This window comes from Gobius niger (assembly GCF_951799975.1).
Source record: "Gobius niger genome assembly, chromosome: 20".
NCBI classification, from domain to species: Eukaryota; Metazoa; Chordata; class Actinopteri; order Gobiiformes; family Gobiidae; genus Gobius; species Gobius niger.
In genome coordinates, this window is record NC_136871.1 from 8,407,648 (window position 1) to 8,429,794 (window position 22,147).

A 22,147-nucleotide genomic window follows, 5' to 3' on the forward strand; every position below is an offset into this window, starting at 1 on the left:
GGAAATTGCAATGTCAAGAGCCATTTTTCTCTAAATGCCTTTTTCTCGCATTGGTGCGACAATATGTCCACGTCTCCTAACCTACACTCCTACAGATTTTCCAGCCTTGGACACTTTTTCCACACTGGAAAGAGAATAATCAAGAAATGATATAAATCACTTGAATTAAGAGATTAAATCTAAAGTTTGAGTGTGTTTGGTCTAGTCTTGGATGAGATCAAAACCTCTTGTAGCCAATGGAACAAGCAATATTTTTAAATGTTAATTTGTCCCGATTTCAAGTGGGATTTCTGCTTGTTCCATTGGCATTAACGTTTGTATCTTATCTTTAAATGAGTCCAAACTGAATCAAATTCAACATAAAGAACCTTTATTCAAGCCATTTTAAGTCATTTATCTAATATTGGTAATTTTCCCAGTGTGTGTATACTCAGAAGTTGAAGATATGTTTCAATCGTGATATTCCGAAGTAGAAATTTCAACTGGTTGAGTTGACTTCAGTAATTTCACTTCTCTTCTCAGATGCTTCTTCATCTTTTTAATCTTGATAATCAAGTTTGTTGCTCGCCTAAGGAAGGAGCTACATCTGCCATGCACCCATTTGTTTCTGTTTACCCATAATAAATCCCACTCTTATTGTTCTGAGCTGGAGGGAACAAGCCCATACAAATCATTAAGAATAACACCAGTCCAAATTCAATTGAAGTTGAATGTAGCAGGGAAATCTGGGAAACTTTGAATCTAGCTGCTGTCGAATGAAGATTCAGAAACTCCTGATTGTCTTGATTTTCACACGAAACCTCCTCTGGGTTTGTTGGGAGTTTTCGGAAAAAATGACGTTTTTTCCCTGAGTGCCAGCTTTGTGGGAGAATTGAGAACACGCCTGATGTCAGGGACGAATTGTCAGTTCTGAACGCTGTATAAAGGCAAAAGTAATTGCACCAAAACATTATAGAACACAATGTACTCTCTCTGAGCAAATTTGATTTCTCTCATACTAGCGTTTCCCAATGCACAATTGCCAGTTTTTTCTTGATGAGTAATTGACTTGTTTATATAAAATGCACTACAGAGAGAATTGTCCAATTTTATGTCCGCACAATGTATTTAATTACCTCTGATGGGGTCAGAGGGGCCGGATTCGATTCCAGCAAAAACAATAACGATAAAATTTGCCAGCTATTTTTTTTTACCACAACCTATGCATGTATGTAGATAAAAGATATTAATCACATGTTTGGTTGGGGAGGTTCAAGGAGAGCGCACATATGTTTACAATGAAACTGACACAGCGTGCTTGCGGGGCCTTTACACAGTGTAGACACGCGTTACAACATATCTGCGCTGCGCTCGGGCTGAATGTGAAGCATGCCCCGGGACCATACTCCCAGCTTCCCCCATAGGGACAATTTTAGCCCCGCTATGTTGTTAAAACGAGATGGCCATTTGATATCACTGTGATGCCTTCAATGACACTCCTGTTATTTTTACAGATGGATAAATCACCGCGGGCGGTTCGCACACTTCAAACACAGGCAGGCAGCCGAGGCGCTGGAATTGCACTGGCAGTTTTCAGAATAGACGGCTACGAGTTGTTTATAACGTGTTTTTAGAAGGTTAAAAATCACAGTGTGCTATAATCATTAAACAAATGAGAGTTCTGGCGTGGCTCAGTGGTAGAGCATTAGTGTCGGTGTGGTCTGGGATGTGAATGAAAGCATGATAGACAGAAAGAAAGATAGATAGATAGATAGATAGATAGATAGATAGATAGATAGATAGATAGATAGATAGATAGATAGATAGATAGATAGATAGATAGATAGATAGATAGATAGATAGATAGATAGATAGATAGATAGATAGATAGATAGATAGATATGATCAGTTACAATGGTATCTGCATTAGACAAATGACAAGTTATGCACTTTGGTTGGAGTTTGTGTAGTATTATTTTATTTTGCTTATATCCTATGATACATATAAATACGTATGTTGTTAAGCAGCAGAGCTGTATTGAGTATCAGATAAGACAACGAACAGGTAGGATGAAGCCAAAACCATTGTTAACATTGACTGTACACATACTTTATTACAGTGGTTCTCAACTGCTGTAGCTTCGGGACACACCCTAAACTTATCATGCCAGGCCGGGACCCAAATAACAAAATAAACGTAATCTTAAAATAAAAATACTTCACAGTTTGATCTATTTTAAGTCATTTATTTAATATATAAAAAAATGCTGCTTCAGGCATTGATCAAAAACCATTGAAACAATTTGTCAATAGTAATTTTTGGCAAAGGCCTGCGACCCACAATGTCCCTGTGACCCACGTCTGGGTCCCGACCCACCAGTTGAGAATCACTGTTTTTTTACACCGAGTTTGAATATAAATATTTCCAAGCCTATATACACCATGAACCCTATTTTCCCCCTCACTCCATAGTAAATAACCTCTCACCTTTCTAATCTTACAAAAATACAGCCAACACAGTCTCCATTTACATTCAAAACAAAAATGCAACAATTCGCAATTAGCCTTTGACCCGTGAGTGCTCGACACCGTGTGGTTGGGTTTGTTCAAAGGCCTTTTCCTTGGCTCTGCTCGTCATTACGTGGACAGGGAAGTATGTGTAGCGTTTGCGGGCTGCTGTCAGACTCATTTTAACACGGAAGACCCTCTAAGGGACGTCTTGGCTGAAGAACCACATGGCGAAAAGTCTAAGTCTTTGGTTACTAAAGTCTGCTTTTTTGGATAGTTTCACAAACTAGAGTCCAGGCGTTTGTAAGCACGCTATTTGTTTATTTCGAAATTGAAGAAGTTGAAGAAATTGTTTCAACAGTGGATTTTTTATTGTCAGTGCAAAATTGGGTCTGAGCAATTGGTCTTGAAGACCAGTGGTTCTCAACTGGTGGGTCGGGACCCAAAAGTAGGTCATGGAACTGTTTTCAGTGGGTTGCGAGCTTTCCCAGAGGTGTTACCAACATTTTGTTGAATATTGAATATATTAAGTCATATTTGGGATTTGGGTCGTGACTTGTCATCCTAGGGTGACTGTGGGTCCCGATGCCATAGTTAAGAACCACTGACAAATGAAATATCTAATATATCTATTCATGGGTTTCAGTCACGCGACGTTTTGATTTTTTTTTTTTTCCTATGGCAACTCTTCTAATTCTACATATAAATGTCACGCTTACAGTTGTTAATTTATGTGTCCATTGTGGCAGAAGTAGCAGAATCAAAACGTGAAACTCTTTTTAGGTCATGACTGAAAGTATTGGAGCTCATCTGAAAACAAGGGTTGCATTTGGACATTTACGGTACGCTATGTTTTATTAAGTCTGGATAAAATATATATATTTAGGAGACACAAAGTGTTTTATATTTTTACATAAAATGTACAGTGCCTTTATTATATTATTTTCATCTTTACATCTTTCCCTGTTTTACCCACTGCACATGTATAATGTGTTAACACGCTATGTGCTAGTAGTATTTTATCAGGACAAGCAGGCAACTCTTGAAACAAAATTTGAAACATGACTTAAAACTCTCAATGAAGCAGCATCGGTCAGAAACTATAGTCTAGTTTCCAGTTTGGCGTCCATTAAATGTCATTGATGTGGCCCTTAAGATAGGCTTGGGGAACTGATAGGCTTCTGAACTGTGTCCAGAGTTCATAGTTCAGATGGAGGTACTGCATTTCCCATAGTGCATCAGTCAGTAGCACAGGTGCGGTCAGTAGGGCCTCTTGTGCGGCTTACACGTGTGAATGTCCACCTCGTCCTCACAGTCTTTGCACTCCACGGCGCAGCACCATTTGAACTTGCACTCGCACTTCGTCACGCGTTTGACTGGCATGGTGTCGTAGCCCCGCCCACAGCACATGACCTCACAGCCGTCCGTGCCCCGCGAAGACTTGTTACACACTCTGCCGGCGGTGCCCAGTGAACCTGTGAGGAGAGTCCCCGTGATGGGGAGGTGGTTATACATTTCACTGAATCAGGGAATTAAAAGCCATTTCACTAAATAACCTGTTACTTTCTGTCCCCCCTGATCAGGGAGTTAGAGAGGGTAAGGATTAGGGTTTAGAGGAATGGGGTTAGGGTTAAGTTTAAGGTCAGGGGTTAGGGTTATGATTAGGGTTAGGTTTAGTCAGGGGTTAGGTTTAGGGTAAGAGGTTAGGGATAGGGTCCGGGGTTAGTGTTAGGTTTAGGCTTAGGGGTTATGATTAGGGTTAGGTTTAGGGTCAGGGTTAGTGTTAGGTTTAGGGTCGGGGTTAGCGTTAGGTTTCGGGTCAGGGGTTAGTGTTAGGTTTAGGGTCGGGGTTAGTGTTAGGTTTAGGGTCAGGGGTTAGTGTTAGGTTTAGGCTTATGATTAGGGTTAGGTTTAGGGTCAGGGTTAGTGTTAGGTTTAGGCTTAGGGTTATGATTAGGGTTAGTTTTAGGGTCAGGGTTAGTGTTAGGTTTAGGATCAGGGGTTAGTGTTAGGTTTAGGCTTATGATTAGTGTTAGGTTTAGGGTCGGGGTTAGTGTTAGGTTTAGCCTTAGGGTTATGGTTAGGGTTAGGTTTAGGGTCGGGGTTAGTGTTAAGTTTAGGGTTATGATTAGATGTTTGAAAAGGGACCCATCTTTGATATGTGACCGGTACAGCACGGGCCATTCTCCTGCCATGGTACCCCCTAGTCCTTGAAGCGTACTGATCAGCCCTCCTTCGGTTTTGGATCCGAGTCTCGGCCATACTGCCAACCTTTTTGAATGTGGCCAAAAGTCTGCCTGGCTCGGCTAATACTTATTATTTTTTTCATTATTATTATTGAATTTGTTTAAGAACCAAAATGAAATCAAATATTACTTAGAAAGGGTTAGGGTTAGGTTTAGGATTGGCGTTAGTGTTAGGTTTAGGGTTATGATTAGAGTTAGGGGTTAGGGTTTGGTGTAGGGTCGGAGGTTAGGTTTACGGTCAGGGGTTAGGGTTCGTGTTAGGTTTAGGCTTAGGGTTATGATTGGGGTTATGTTTAGGGTTAGAGGTTAGGTTTAGGGTTAGTGCTTGGTTTAGGGTTATGATTGGGTTTAGGTTTAGGGTTATGATTAGGGTTAGACGTTAGGTTTAGGGTCAGGGATTAGGGTTAGGGTTATGATTGGGGTTAGGTTTGGGTCAGGGATTAGGGTTATGATTCAGGTTAGGAATGGCAAATGTGATGTAAGTTGTGTTTCACTCACACGTTGCAATTCACACTCTAAAGAGTATGTCAGGCCCAATGAGAAATGATTTACTTCTCAGAAAAACAACACAACAATCTAAAAGTTCTTGCATTAAAATAATCTGCAACGAGTCAGACTTTCAAAGTTTTTCCTTCATTTTTTTGTTTGTTTGTTTTCCTGATGCAATACGTCATTATCCTCAAAATGGGTTATTCAGATTCTAACATGGGGGACAATGGCTTTATTTCCCCCACACAATACATTTTGAGTTATGTTTTTGTTTCATTCAAGGCTGTTTGAGTAACTTTGTGAACTTCATGAAGAGAGAGTCTAATTTTAGCTCTTGAAACAATATATATAGAATAAATAGAATAAAAATAAATCAGTCTGTCTCTTATCATCTTCCCTTAATTGCACTTGGCTTTCCTCCAGTGATGACAAAGATGTGAGGAGCCGCTTACGTTGCCAGATAACCACCACTGTTCCCTCTTGAATGTTGATACCGCAAAGTGAGCCTGCTTCTAATGCGTGATATCACTTTTCCCACAGTCTCTCAGCTCAGTATCAGCCCGTCAGACAATGCCGTATGAAAGACAAAGGTGTCCATGTTCTTCTTGCCCGGATCAGGTGCTACTTGTAACAACATCTCATCAGCATTTCTGTAGTAAATAGAAAGGAGTAGTCCAAGACATCCCCTTTAGGCCTTCAAGAGAGGGGGTTTAACGCTGACCAAAGCCGGGGTCTGAAAAATAAGCCTGCATGTATCCTCGGGCAGCGCATTCCTTTACAATAGAGATTAGTGACGAGGAGGGTCATAAGCTCCACTTTACCGTCACTTTTTCAAAGGCACAGACCGCAGGCTTTCAGGAGGAGCGAGCGCGCCGCCATTATGCCCCTGCAACCAAGCTAACAGCGCTGGAGGATGGGGGGTGGGGGGTAATAATCTCTTAAATTAGCTGCATCGCATCACCTACACCGGGCAGACTGGGCTACAAAGTGAAAGTGTTTGATGGGGCAAGATTGGAGGCGGGAGACGGGGCTTAACAAGGCAAAGCAAACAGGCCGAATTAAAGGAGATGTGAAAAGGTCAAATCATTGAACTCTAAGCTGTGGAGGAATGCAGGTCTTCAGGGGAGCGCCCGCTTCTCAGGGAATCGGGATGGAAAAAAAGCGTTCAGGTCCTTTGTCTCGGAGTAAACTGAGTGGTTGTTTAAAGCTACTGTACTGCAGAGTTTAATATCTGAAATGGGAGCGCTGCTGGATGCGGGATGCTAGTTTAGTTTGGGTTGGAGCATAGAGCACCTGTCAAAAGTTTGGAAACGGTTTTTGATGTATTGTTTTTTTTCTTTTATTCCAAGACCGTTTACATTGTAGATTCTCAATGAAGGCGTTCACTTATGAATAAACACATGTGGAATTGTGTTTGAAACAAAAAAAATAGTCGACTTTTGCTTTGATTGCTCTCGACATTTTCTTAATGGGCTTCACGATGTAGTCACCAGAAATGGTTTACACTTCACAGATGGTTGGAGACTATTTTAGGGGATGAATGTATGAAACTCATTGAGAAAATGCCAAGAATAAAGGGTGGTTCTTTGAAGAATTTAACCTGTTACTTGCAGGGAGTTAGGGTTAGGGTTGTGATCAGGGTTAGGAATGTGATTCAAGTCTTGTTTTACTCATACATGCAGTATCTTACACATAGGTTTAGAAACTAGGAGATCTTGGCTTTCAAATGAGGTATTAGCATAAGGCTGTAAGCTCTCTTTGAGATTTGGATATGCAGAATTGCTAACCTTAACTCTAACCGTAACCCTAAACCCTAAGATGGCAGGTTAAAATATCTAACAATTTGAGTTATTTCACCCAACATAATCCCATGTGTTCATCCATTGTATTCAATGAGAATCTCACAGTGTACAGTGGGTTCCATAAGTATCCTCCCCCTCTCACTGTTTGACATTTTGATTTGTTTGTTTTGAAAGGTCTCTCACATGAACCACATTAGTCAAAGCCAAATCGAAAAATCCAGAAAGATCCAAATGCTTAAAACAATAAGACAACTTTGCTTGTCCTCACCTGCTGCGCGGTCCATGAGGCAGTAGTCGGGCGAGTTCTCCACGTAGACCAGCTCGTTCTTGGTGCTCCCTCTGAAGTCCCTGTCGGCCACTTTGAAGCCCGTCCCGTCCTGGTTCATGATCACTTCTACGGCGGAGTTGTACTTTTTATACAGGTAGTCTCCCGTCTGCCTGAAGTCGGCCATGGCCATCCAGCAGGTTCGGAGGGAGCACGAGCCGCTCACCCCGTGACACTTGCACTCTGGCTTCATGAAGCGCTTCACTGCCTGCAGCGAGGGGCAAAGGGCACAGGGCTTAGGCTGAGGGAGGACAGAGGCTCTGCAGGTTTATACTTAAAAGAGCCATTAAGGAAACACTTCTAAAAAGAAACGTCTAGGATGATAAATAAATCATTTGAATTGACAACATACAGAAATAAGGTCCTGTCATTTAGTTTAGATCTGTCCATTTAACGCAACAAAACCATCCGAGAGCGATGCTTCAAAGACACTTGTGTAACAATGCAACTTGGGAGGAGTTCACCCTGGAGAGTTAGTAGTCAAGATATTTCAACGAAATTGAAGAAAATTACTTGAATTTTGGCCTTGTACATTACTTTATTTACCTAAATGTTTGCAGATTCTGTTCAGAACGTTCAAAACAAAAAGAAAATACATCGATAACGTGACTTATCAAACGTGTGAAAATGTGTAGAAAGGCTTGGAGAGCTACCAAGAAAAGGATAGAGAGCTACTGGTTGGAAATCCCTGGTTTAGATACTGATGACTTATTGGGCCTATAGGTTATTTGAGCTAAATGCCATTATGACATATCTATGGCATATATATAACTAATATCCCACACACTACTTCACTAATGCTTTATTCACAAACCCTCATAATATCCTCTCCTCAGATAGATTGAAATTTCTAAATGTGATCTGATCTTCATCTAAATCATAAGAATGAGTAAACAGTGTCTGCTTAAACGAATACCACCCAAACATTTACATTTTAGCATATTTTTATTGGCCATAAACATTCACAGGAGAGCATGGAATAAGTAAGTACACCGCCTGAATCTCGCTGAACTGCAGCAGTTTTGTAAAGAGGAATTCATCCTGATCGTTGTGAACGTCTAATCTGCAACTACAAGGATCAGCCTGCTATTTAACACAAGGGATCACCTTATTCCACACTGTTGTGAATTTCTCAGGTCTTTCGGCAAAATATCTAGTTAAACATGTGAATTCATTTTTCTACTGATGATAGCACGTTGTCCAGGCCCTGAGGCAACAAAACAGCCCCACACCATTATTCTCCCTGTTCCATTTGTCTTCCAACGATTCAACTTTGGTTTGCGAAAGAGCTCTTGGATGCTCCACGACATTACTGGCAAAATATACTGTGGACTGATTAAACCAAACTTGATTTTTTCTCAAGATCTCTTTGATGCGTAATGACGTATAAATCACGCCTTAAGGGGAATTCCAGCGTCTTCTATCTCTGACCACTGGCTCGCGTCACTCCCTTCATTCTTGCAGAACCGTTATAACCGTTATGAAGACAGAATGGCAGTCTCACCATGCGTCCGCAGCGGTTGTTGTGCAGGTTCATGAGCGCCCGTGCGTCCCTCACACTCCTCTCCTGCGCGTCAACGAAGGCCTTGGCGAAGCGGACGCCGTAGTAGATGTTGTCGCTGCAGCCGCCCCAGTCGAACGTGCCCCGGTCGTCCGTGGCCTGGCCCCTCCTCTCGTCGCACCCGCAGATCTTCAGCTCGCCCTGGCTGCACGCCCTGGTGATGGCGTACACCACCCCGGCCGAGGAGATGGCATACACGAACGCCGCCTCTCTGCTGCCTGCGGACACAGACGTACTATATATAAAGAGCGGCATGATGTAATGTTCATGGAGTCGGCATGTGTTATAGCACTTGGTTTAAGTGCTTTGTGGAGCAATTCCTTTATTTATATTATCATATTATTATGTCATTAATGATGCAGATCAAACTGAGCACACCCACTTCAAACTACGAACCCTGGGCTGAATTAGTAGCTTGATCCCCATTCCCGCCAGTACAAATGCTATTATTTTATCCTTGGGCAAGACACTTAACCCGCCTTATCTTTAGAGTCTGCGAACAATAGGGTATGAATGAAAGCATGAGTGTTGGTGAGTGGTTTCTTGCTGGAAATACTTAAAGAACCCGGTGGAGGTGGAAAAGTACTATTTAAAATGAGACCATTTGCTGTTTATATTTGTACTGTATATCTAATAATAATAAAATGAAGATAAAACAAATAAATAAACAGAATGGGCATGAAAATGAACGTCGTGGTCCTAAAAGTTGAACCTCAGGAAGCTAGAAATTACTTGAACTTAGAGCTCTCATGATAATTACTATATCGATGTATCTTCAATAATAATGCCTTTCAGTCATGTGACTTTTGTTGTTCTGTTGTCATTTTGAATACCAAAGTAGAATTATGCAGTACTACAACGTGAAACAATATCTCTACTCAGGATATAAATTATTGACAGTGACATTTTTATGTACTCGTAGTCATTGCTCAAGAAGATAACAGTAAAAACAGGGACCCAGAGACGCACGTTTATGTGAAGAAACCAGTCAGTCAGTGTTTAAGACGTTAGCATGCTACCAGTTAGCATCTAGCTTCAACACGATAGGCCTCACCAAGAAAAGCCCTGAACCAAACTCCAAACATCTAGCCTTGGATACAGAGCTGAGCTGTTACTGTAGTATTTCCTCATAGATGTGAGCCACACATGTGTTTATCGTGTTGAAGCCATTGACTGCATTGCTAACCGGCAGCATGCTAACGTCTTGAGCAGCTTAAACACTGACTCAGACTGAGACTCTGTTGACATGACAAACTGTAAATATCACAGAGAAAGGTTTACTGTTTCCTCATTGATGCGTAAATTTAGTCTGAGGAATGAAGCAGATCTTTAGTAAATCCTGCTGTAGCTGCTACGTCTGTGCCACATTTGCTGGTTTTATCACATAAACGTGCGTCTCTGGGGCCATATTTTTACTGTTTTCTTCTGGAGCAATGATTACGAGTACACAAAAATGCCACTGTCAATCAACTGTCTTTCATTTTCATCCTCAGTGGAGATATTGTTGCATATTATAGTACAATTCGATTAGTTGTGGCTCCGTGGACGAGACAAACAGTGACAATATAAAGTCTCATGATGCGGTTTTCCAGTCTGAACAAATCACACTCGACTATAACAACATTTGTGGTCAACGTAGCAGTTTTCAACCTCTTCAGATGATGAGCGCAGATGATGGCCCTCTCTGTCACCGGCCTGTGTGTGTTTTCATTTCGGAGGAGCAGAGGAGATTTCGGGGGGTTATTTGGTCTGGCTTTTCCCACCCACCACCCGGCTCTCATTCCTGCTCACGCAACCGAGCAGAGCCCAGGCGGTATGTCAGGGAGTAGCGCTTTGTCTGCCTGCCAGAAACATCTACCCAAATATTTACATCTCCTATTACTGTTTATACATCAGCAGTGGAGATCTCTCAATCTGCTACTTGTTTTTGTGGTCGGAGGAATGGACCACTTTCTCAATAGGGCAAAGTTGACACCTGTTAATCCTGCGATTACCTAAAAGTGACATTTACGAGAGCGATTGTCTTTGGGATAAACACACATTGTCACGCGAAGGCGGAAGACTTGGAGAGCAGTTTCTTACGCTGACGATGGAATAAAACGTTTTTCTTTCGTAACAAGATTTAGTCAGATGCTTCTATTTAGTTTTAGACGAGTTTTAGTTATATCGGCAATATCTCATGTACATTTGTGTTTAGTCAACTCTAGATTGGTCTATTTTTGCAGAAGCAAGTCCAATGCTTTTTAGTGACATTTTTAATGCTCAAACGCTCTTAATGCCACAAAAACAGAAAAAACATATTTTATTTCTTAAGATTAATAAACACTCCATCAAACAGGAAAGATAATTGGACAAAACGGCAAACGTTTGAGCAAAAGAAGTGGTAAAGTTCAGTCAAAACTGCAGCTGAATAAGTTTCAGACCATCATTTTGAGGTTTTTGATGAACTCATTCAGTAAAAATTGATGAGCGATGTCATAATTTCCCAATGAATTTAGAGTTAATCCCAGTTTGAACCCAATTCATTGTTTTTTGATGACATTTAAGGCTTGGATTTTGACAAAATTCATTTCATGACCCAGAGGAAACAATGTTTTGTGTGTATATATATATAGTCTTCACTGAATACTTTTAATAGCTCTGGTGAAATACATCGGTAGTCAACAAAATTAACCCCGCAGGGACTTACTTCGGTGCATGACCCGACCGAAGACGCTGTGATCGCGGTCCAGAGTGCTGCAGTTCCATCGGTGGTGTCTGAATTGGTGTTGGCACTCTTTGATCCACTCTTTGGCCCCCGCCCCGATGGACTGCATTAGGTCGGGGTGTCTCTGACAGAGCTGCCGCTGTTTGTTCACCAGGCCCGGGATGTGAGAGCAGATGACTCGAGCCCCCAGCGCACCGATGTACCTGCACAGCGTAACACAAGACAGTTAAACACAGTTAGTTGGTAACACTGCCAGACCAAAAAGAAGAGGCCATCTAGGTTTAACCAACTCCTATGATCTGGAGTGGCTGCTGTTGGTCAGGTCAAGGTTCAGCAACACTATGTGCCCAAAGAATGAGACTGACTACCCAGATGACCAGGTTATTCCATCAATAGATTTCGTCTTCCCTGATGACACGGGCATATTCCAAGATGACGGGATTAATCGGGCTCACATCGTGAAAGAGCATTAGACATCATTTTCACACATGGATTGGCTACCACAGAGTCCAGCTCACGACCCCATTGAGAATCTTTGGGATGTGTGAAATTAACACTGGATTTTTTGACATTGTAGGAGCTTATTGAAACAATGCAACCTTTTTTTTTTTTTTGGGGGGGGGGGGGTATCAGGCAGTGTAGTTGGTTAGTCCTTGATGTCTTCCTTAAAGTCCCAGTCGAAACATATTCTGGTTTAAAAATCGCCCCATGACTGCTTCAAAGTCAGTGGTATTAAGACGCAGTATGAAGTTTGATTCCCATGACCAGGGCCTTTGTGTGTATTTTGTATTTTTGTATGTGTATTCTTAATAATATCAAATGCCATAGTAATACAGCTCTATTACACATGCAACACAACTACCACACTGCAGTGCAAATCAGCATATTTACGTCCCTTTTTTTCTATACCTGTACTTTAACGATACTTGCTTTTCAATACCAACACCTTTTCTAAAATATTTGTAGTTTAGAATCAGAAAAAAAGTCTCTCTCTTTTAAATTTGTTTCATGTATTTGACGTGAAGGCACTTTCTTAACCCCTAACAGGTATCAAACTTAGTCTCTTAAGATTATATCCTATTTTTTCGTTACTTGCTTTCGAAACTTTTTTTTTTCTGATACCACACTGGCATCGTTTGACGGTCACCCAGCCCTTCTCCTACTACATTTTATTTTCAGTCCCCACTTCCTCAACAAGAGTGAACCAACTTGGCTTCCTTCCACACACCAGACTGCGGTGAGCTTCCTTAGCAGACATGGAGAGATCGAAGAAACGAGGGATCGAAATTCAGCACAAGGTCTTTGAAGCGAGACAATACGGTATAAACTGGTGCTGGGATCGAACCACTAACCTTCGGCTCCTCTGCCACCCATTATGTACCGCCATTTATGAGCCGCTTATCCATCTGAACCCATTTGTCCACTTCAGGATGTGGAGGAGATTATTAAATTCCTGAGATTCAGTGAAAAGCTCTGACAGACCTACACTTCCTGCTCTTTCACACTAAATCCACCAGTTAGTGCCGTGTCACAGCCAAGGGCGCTCTCAATCAGACAAGAGGCAAAACAGCCATCTCTACAGTAAGCCACGCAGGTCCCCAACCATGATACGCCCGCCGCTGTAAGCCTGCACGCTCCACTCGCCATCCGGATGTATCGTTATAGTCCATAATCGCAAGTGTGTCACCAGGCCACCGACACAGGGAGAAGACACATAACAGGCAGTTTCCACTCCAGTTATGGCCTGTCCCGTTTGGAGGTGTAACCGTGGCTGAGCAGTAAAGCAGAGCAGGAGCCGTCCTTGTGTTTATTGTGTTGGACAGAGCATGCCGTGCCAAAAGACCCCTGAACTCCCCGTACGAGAGGACACACACAGGCAGGATGAGACACTACGCACTCCTCCAACGTGGTTTGGAAAATTTGGGCTAAAGATTTTGCGATTTGTCCGAACATGCGTGCAGAGTTTTTGCACTTTTTCTTGTCTTTATTGTTTTTTAAATAGGTTTGGTGACATAAACTTCGTCCTTTTGTCATTATTAATATGACAATATTGTATTGTTTACAGCCCAATATTTATAGCCGAACAAAATGCTACAAGTTGTACACATGTAACGGAGGAAGACAATGTAACTGCTTTGTCCATGGGCACCTGGTTGCCCTTTAGGGCTCGTTCTAAAAATAAAACCCCTCTCTCTTTTGTATTCTGGTTTCTCGAAAGTCCAGTTGTTTCTGTTCTTGTGACTATTTAAATGCATGCATTGGTGACATTATTTGTTTTTTATACTGTGAAGCACTTTGTGTCTGTGAAAAGCGCTAAAAAAATAAAATTTACTGACTTACTTAATGCACTACCTTACAACTAAAAAATGTATGTCTTTTAGCTATTTTGAGAGCTGGTAGCAACTTCATGTCTAAAAAGGTTTCTGACTACGACCCTAGTGATTGTTTGAGATCTGCAGTGTTGGGGGTAACGTACAAAAGTAATGAGTTGCAAAAATATACTACTTTCCTTCAGTAACTAAGAAATATAACGCATTACTTACACAAAATACGCGAATACATTAGTCATTACAATTCAAGTAACTCGAGTTACAAGAGCATTGAAATGTATGAACAAAACAGACTAGAGCACCAAAAATGAGAGAAAGGAGATAAAGAAGGAAAAGGAAATTGTTGACTGCACTTTTGCCCGGTGGCTCTATAACTGTTTTTAGTTTATATTTTGCCAAAAGTAACTCAAAAGTAACTCAAAGTAGTGTAACTCAGCTACATTTATGAAACAGTACTATGTAACACAAGCATTTTACATTTTTAAAGCTGCAACTACTAATATATATTACAATTTTAGAGGAACTTCCCCAACACTGGAGATGTGTTTGTTGCAACCAACCAAAATGTGATCTTGTTTTGGTTGTGACAAATCTCACAGTCACAAACATTAGGTCCCACACTGAGAAAAGAGTAACTGACTTTTTGGAGATTTTTGCCTTTGATGTAATGTTGATCCTTATCCAATATTACATATATCCATGTACACACCTGTATGTACCAGCGTATTTCATTAGCCTTCGTCTCCAGAGCCCCCCACCTGATGATGTCAGGGCTTAGCTTCACCAGATCTGATCATTTCAGCACTTCAGCTTCAGTCTTTTGCAAGCTCAAAACCAGGGGTGAATTTGGACCTGTTGCCCAATCATATATACAATTTATGTAGTACATGAAGTTATAAAAGATTCAATATTAATGTTTGTGTAAGTCTCAGTTGCACAGGACTCGTCATACTGGATTGTTTGAGCCAAAAATGTTAAAATACTTAAACCTTGATTAAAGCGTGACATAACTTTAAAGGACACTGTCAATTACTCCAAATGTGATCAGATAGAGCTGTTGGTTAAGTAACAGACAGAGATTGCACCTGGGACAAAACAATGACCATGAGAGTCTGCCTTTGTTAACCTATAAAGCTGCAGATTATGCTTGTTATAATTATTGGGATTAAGCTTTATGCAAAATGCCTTATAAATACATCTGTACAGTATAAAGGTCTTACTAAGCAATTTGAATGCTTGGAATATGCGGTGGAACAAAAAAATGCTTCATACAGTTGATATTGTTTTTGTGTTTGATATCAAATGATGTTGTCCCGGGCCAGCAGCATGATTAATTTCATTTGCTAAGTCATAACTGTTCTCATTGCCAAAGCAAATGACTTTAATACACTGATTAAGTCGGACACACTGACTACAGCACAGTATTTCACAATCGCTTTGGAGCCACTACAATTTTAGCAGAAGGTGAAGTACAGTATGAACAGAGAGCAGAAATAAAACTCCTAAAACCACGCGTTTAGGGAAACTTGAACTTGGCCTGTTTCAAATGTACATGTTGACTTTGAAACGCAAAACAAAGACTCATTTGAATTCGTTCGCAAATCACTGACGTCCAGTTTGAACGCGTGTTTGTGGGCGACGCGTTATCTGTCGCATTCAGACGTTTGCCCCTGTCCTCGGGGGCCACTACAGCCTCCAGAGAAATCATCAAGGGGCATAAATTCATGCGCCAGCGCCTGCACCTGCCACTTACTCTGGGCAAGATGGATGGATAGGGGAGCGGTCAGACAGAACCATTAATCTTCATAAAGACGCGACGCACTGTACCGCAGCGCGCAACAGTTCACTTTGCTTTGGCACAACTTTCCACAATCGACACATTTTACTTCAAGATTTAGCCTTCTCGACTTCTCAACTTGTCTTTTACTGTCCCAAAAGAAGAAAAATGTTTGCTTACTGTACTAAAAAAAAAAAAAAAAAAACGCAGACAGTTCAGTCAAATGGTCAATGTCAGCAGTCAATAGTTATCATCATCACAAGTTTCCCCCCTTTTTTTCGTCACTCTATCTCTATCAAACACTACAGCTCTTATTAGCACAGACCTTAAAGAACATTCATCAACCATCAGCCACTTACCACCACGAGGAGTCCACTCTGGGCGTGAAGATCAGCAGCAGTAATATGCAGCACAGGTACACTTTGTGGCACACCGGTTTGGAGTGATGTCCTTTCGTCCCACTTCTGCTCCCCATGGTGCTTCTCCTGCTGCGCGCCGAGCTCCGCGAATCCATCAGCGCAGACAAGTGAAGGTTTGTCTTTCATGTGTTGGCAAAAGCTGTGCAGGTGTCAAAGCGGTCCCCGACGCTTGCTCGCCGTCCATCATCGGAGAAGTCGAGAAGTCCTCAGAGTGCCGTTAGAAGCGCTTAAACTCATCGACTAGACGCCTCCCGAGTTTAGTGCTGCCTTCACTGACATCGTGAGCAGTAAATTAACGATTTATCCTCGGTGGTAAATCAGCCCGTGTGTAACGTTCACGTCTGGAGCTGTAAAAGTGAGGAATACAAACCGTTTCTCCCAGAATGGGCTGGCGAGTGCGCGCGAAGCTTTTTACGCACGAGAAAAAAAGGAGATGCAACCGACCTCTCGCGGAGTCAAGAACGGTGTCGTCCTACTCCAGAGCTCCCCGTGTCCAAATCCTCACACTCCCTCCCCTTTTAACAGCGTAGGCTGGGACTGGGACCACTCATTAGAAGAGCTAACCAAGCCACTAAACGGTAATGATGATGGCTTGTGACTGTGACTGGTTCACGGGGAAAGGATTTTTGTTACTGACTGCTGGTCGTCAGAGGTCAAGCTTCGTGTCATGACACATCATTAAACAGGAACTTCTCAGAGGTAATTTGTCCCAGGGGCGTCTTAGACGGTGGAGTCATGTGACTATTAGCTGTCCTATCTGGCTGGTATGAAGAAAACGCATCAATTACATTGATTGCGGCAAAGTCTTGGATCTGCCTATTTTAGGCGTGAGCAGCAAGACAACAGTTAAAACAACTGATTCTCTAAGACATATAATATGTGAATGGTTTGTCTGTGTTAAAATGTCAGAGTGTTACATAAGACATAAACAAGCATGTAAAGAGCTGCATATGCCTTAAGGGACCTTATTAAAAACAATGAAAGAGGAAGCTACCACTAAATTACTATGTTAGTTGTGGCCCAAATACATTCCTAACTTCACTAACATATTTGTAAAGGGGTGAGTTTAATCCACATTTTATTTTACCTTTATTCATCCAGGATAAAAACTCATTGAGATTAAAAATCTCTTTTTCAAGAGAGTCCTGGCCAAGATGCAGCGGAACAACTTCACACACACAAGTTACATCTGTACACAAATAATCACAAATAAACACTGCATTGCAATTAAATCAAGATGATGCACTCAGATCAAACAGCTACATGTGAAAGACTTTGTTTCTACTTTTGTCAGTAGGTATTGGAAAGTAAGAAGTGACACGAGTTCTTTTAACTGAAACTCCTTCTGCAATTCATTCCAGTGCGGTGCAGCAAACCTAAAGGCCTTTTTACCCAGTTCTGTTCGTACTCTGGGCACAGAGAGCAGGATGAGGTCCTGAGAGCGCAGGCCACTGCAGGGCCACTTTCCAGGGATACTTTAACAAAATGTTGTAAGTTCATGATTACAAATGATGCAATTTTGTGCAAATTGGGCAAATTTATAATTAGATGCAGCATATTTTTCTCACAAACGTCTGTATATAATAAAGGAGGACAAAGAAGGAGAAAACTACTAGAAAAAAACATCAGGTAGAGTGCCTTTCAGTTCATCTCATGGACATCCAGAACAGTCCCAGAGGCAGATCCACCTTCAGGCACGGGCTCTTCTTCTCCCTGTTCAGCAAGTACAAAGCAGAGCAGTGTTGCCCAAAAAGGACCAACAAAAGTAAAATGTAAGAAGTAAAACATTTGTTTTGCACTTTATAAGCTTGTGCTGCCGTATCTACCCCTCCGACACCATCAATCACTCATTCACACTAAATTCTCACGGCCAGAATTCAGCTTCTGATGTTTGGATCCCTGGATTTGCTCTCACCAGCTGAACGTCTATCACTCTATCAAAGCATCTACAGTATATTCTATAAAAATAATTGAGATACAGTACTGTGTTCTCTAAGTGCCATGTCGAAACAAGACCAGCTTCATATAGATGCTTTGGCTGTTTGGAAACTACTTAAAATCTGGACTTTTTGGTGAAGAGATTCCTCCTCTTACACGAGAATTCAGGCTTCTGGAGTTGTTCTGGTCAGCTGGAGAAATACTGCCTTAAAAGAAAGAGTTTGATGTATCAGTCTGTTACGATAATTACTCTATCGACTTATCGTCCAATAAATGACAGAAAAACTCTTTACGTTTTTACTCAATAATGATCATCAGTACATTTATGTAGACTTTTCCTTAATTTTCATTGGGGGTTGGCGCTCATAAGCTTCTTGCTTTAGCCCACTCCTTTTGAGCAGAATGTATACTGCTCAAATAAACAAATGAACTAAACTACAGTATGTAAAGAAAAGTAAATATGTGTTTCATTGAGTTTCATGTTAATGTGTTATAAAGGATGGATAAAGGCATGTTCCACTTTTCAAATTTCAGTGGCATCAAGTGGTTCTCAATATTATCGTTCATCATGATATTCTCCAGCCTCAATATTTTTGAATTCAGCTCCTGATTTGGTGCAACGCCCACAGAGCGTGGCGTCCTGCACTGGTCAGCTCCAGCTCCTCCTTCCTCTTCCCCCTGCGCAGCTCCTTCCGCCCCACAACAGTCTTTCACCATCTCCTGGGAAGAGCGTCGCGGCTAATCCGTTTTATTCTCCAGTGAACGTCCATGAACAAGAACAATAGTAGGGATAGAAGATTTGCGTGGCTGAGAGTCTTGCCTGGATGCCTCCTCAAACTTCAAAATCATCACAGGCCTAATGATACATGACTCCTTTTAAAGCATCTTCTTCAGAACTCTCGCGAAGCTTATATTAAAAAAGCCATTTCTGTTGCCCGTGAGTCACCGAATTCGTCTGAATTGAACTCTGCGGGGCCCACTTGCGTCGCTTCCAGCTCACAAATACCTCGCCCCTCATGTCCCAGCTGTTTGCCCTTCAGCTTCAACGTCATATCTGGATTTAGAGCCACAATTAGACCCTCTTCACATGTGACCCAGAGTCTTTCTCTACCTCCATATTTTATCCCCCCCCCCCCTTCCCTCTCTGACATCTCCTGGACAAATTTGCTTTACAGCGAGCAAGTGATCGCCACACACCGTCACCCCTCCATCCCGTCCCGCTTTGAGCCCGCTCCAGCTGTGCTCTTTGCGGCACCTATTCTGGGATCATCTCATGGACACGGCTAATTTTGGAGCGAGAGCAAGCGAAGGAGGAGAGGAAATGATTGAGGTGGCTCATTGCCGGGGCAGAGGGTGCACAGGCGGACGATGGGCACCCGCGTATTCGAGCGACTCGGATAGGGCTGAGGTAAAAGCTGTAACTTTTGACGGGACAGCGCGTGACAGGAGAACGCCGCGCCTCCTTGACCCCGATGTTGTCATTTCAGAGTGACACTGCTGCCATTTGTCTTTTGTTACGCACGGGGAGTAAAAAAGCAAGAGCAAAGCAGGGTGAAATTTCGCCTGCACGTACAAGAATTCTGTGTAGAGTTTGCACATTCTTGACGGGTGTGACAGCTCAAGATGTGAAGATTTATCCTTGGCGCAGCTCTTTAATCACTCATTGCTTCTGGCTGGTTGTTGGATGAATGCATTTCCCTGTGAGAACAATAAGTCTACAAACACAATAGCTGCAGCACACACACGCATAACGCTGAAATAGCCTTTCCAGATTTGGACGTTCGTTTCCCGGTGATTTCAATTATGAACAACTCTGTAGAGACTTTCTTTACCTTAGTGTTGATTTCATGTTGGTTCATTACAGAGGCTGCAAAGGAGAGCAGTTCTAGAAAAGAGCCAGACATAAGGAAATAGCTATCCTAGAAGTCTTAGTTTTATTCTTTGGAAATGGCCAGACTCTTAAATCTTATATCTACAGGTAAAAGATGAATGCATTATCTCAGGACAGCTGAATAGATTTAACTTGCAAAAAAGCAGTTTATGTGCAAGACGGGAGCAGACTTTGTACACAACAAAGGTGAACAATTGATCGGCCGTACAATAGATAAGCCACTACGTTTAGACATGTATTGATTTTGAAGTTATGTAGACATTAGGTTCATGCACACAGGACCCAAAGCTCCTCTTCAGATACTTTATAAAACTTTCACAAGCCTTATAGCATTGGTTACGCTCATCATAATGCGGAACCTCTGTAAACTGTGAACGGACAAGTGTCTTCATCGTTTCTGAAGATACAAAGCACTTGGATTCACTCTCGCTTGGCACAGAGGGGAGAGAAGCAGTTAAACAATGACTGTATACTGTATATATGGCCAGTGACGCAATTGGTAGAGTGGGTCGTCTAATGCAGTGGTTCCCAAAGTGGGGGTTGCGGGACAAGTGGGGGTTACAAGCTGATTTTGAGGCATTATTCTATTACATATCTGACTGTTGTAAAACAGATTTTGTATGTTTTGCACTTTAAGTTATTTTAAGTGCTAATTACATTGTAGAGACGGGGTCCTGAGTTCTTGGTTGCATGATTTTGGGGATCACAGCCTGAAATGTTTGGGAACCCCTGGTCTAATGATTGGAAGATTAGGGATTCTAATCCCGGCTCCTACAGGTGTTAAGGTTTACTATATTGTCCCAGAAGGAAGATTTGTCCTCTGCATTTAACCCATCCTTCTATGCCACTGGGGCAACTTGTAAGGAGCAGGGGGCGACCTGATTCTATGTTATATAATTATATATATATATTTATTTCTAGCTTCATTAATTGCTTCCACTTCGGGATTTTAAACTCTTATGAGCGTTAGTAGATGGTTTCTTATATTTTTAGGCTCTCCCAGTGTCTCCTCTGAAGGGGCCTTCTGGCTTGGGAGCAGTGACAGGCTGTGGCTGTGTGGGTGCTGTCCTGTGGGTGCTCAGGTGGAGGTGTGGTGTCTCTGTCCTGTGGGTGCTCAGGTGGAGATGTGGTGTCTCTGTACTGTGGGTGCTCAGGTGGAGGTGTGGTGTCTCTGTACTGTGGGTGCTCAGGTGGAGGTGTGGTGTCTCTGTACTGTGGGTGCTCAGGTGGAGGTGTGGTGTCTCTGTACTGTGGGTGCTCAGGTGGAGGTGTGGTGTCTCTGTCCTGTGGGTGCTCAGGTGGAGGTGTGGTGTCTCTGTACTGTGGGTGCTCAGGTGGAGGTGTGGTGTCTCTGTCCTGTGGGTGCTCAGGTGGAGGGGTGGTGTCTCTGTCCTGTGGGTGCTCAGGTGGAGGTGTGGTGTCCCCACCGCGCCCCCTCTGGGCTCTTGTGGGTCAGTGCCCTGTAGCTGTGGCTGGACTGCTGCTCCCGGTGCAGACGGCTCCTCAAATGGGTTTTCCACACTTGTCCATCTGTACCTAGCCTTATATTTCTATTTATTTTATTCTGTGTGTGTGTGAGAGTCAGTGAGTGAGGGGATTTGTGTGTAGGCGATGGGGTAAAAGTTTGAGTGAGTGTGTGTGTAACGTTTGTATATACTCAGGGGAATGGGAGGGTGTGCCAGGCGTATTGTTTTAAATGTATAAAGTACTTTGTGATTCCCTTCAGTATGAAAAGCGCTTTATAAATAAAGTTTGATTTGATTTGATGTGAAACTCCCCACAGAAAGGCCCACACAGTCAGGGAATCAAACCTGGGGACCTTCTTGCCTCCAGTGTCTGCACACATTGGTGTATGAGTGAAGAAGAAGAAACTTTATTTATATAGCACCTCTCACAGATAAAATCCCAAAGTGCTCAAAGGATCACAGGAAACATTACACAATTTACATAGGAACAATCACAATCACAGCCTTGTCAACTAAAAGCTCATCTGAAAAGCAGCGTCTTTAGCCGATTTTTGAAGGAATCAACAGAGTCAGCTGTACGTAGCGACAAAGGAAGGTCATTCCACAATTTAGGAGCAGCGGCTTCAAAAGACAGATCACCTCTGGTTTTAAAGTGGGTTCTTGGGACAGTGAGGAGGTTCTGGCCCGAGGACTTAAGGGTGCGACCCGA

At 42.3% G+C, this 22,147-nt stretch overlaps 1 protein-coding gene and 1 long non-coding RNA gene across 2 annotated transcripts in view; one reads left to right on the top strand and one right to left on the bottom strand.

Annotated features, from left to right (window-relative positions):
• LOC306980135 overlaps positions 1-22,147 on the top strand; it is an 857,770-nt gene that overhangs the window by 83,387 nt on the left and 752,236 nt on the right. The gene's annotated exons all lie outside the window — the stretch shown is intronic.
• LOC306979286 (protein Wnt-2b-A-like) lies at positions 3,357-16,623 on the bottom strand. Its single transcript, XM_079578166.1, has 5 exons — positions 16,084-16,623; positions 11,600-11,820; positions 8,854-9,128; positions 7,293-7,557; positions 3,357-3,962 (listed from the first exon to the last, which is right to left on the bottom strand). Exons 1-5 carry the CDS (start codon positions 16,236-16,238, stop codon positions 3,748-3,750), a joined length of 1,131 nt encoding a protein of 376 aa, XP_079434292.1. The 5' UTR covers positions 16,239-16,623; the 3' UTR covers positions 3,357-3,747.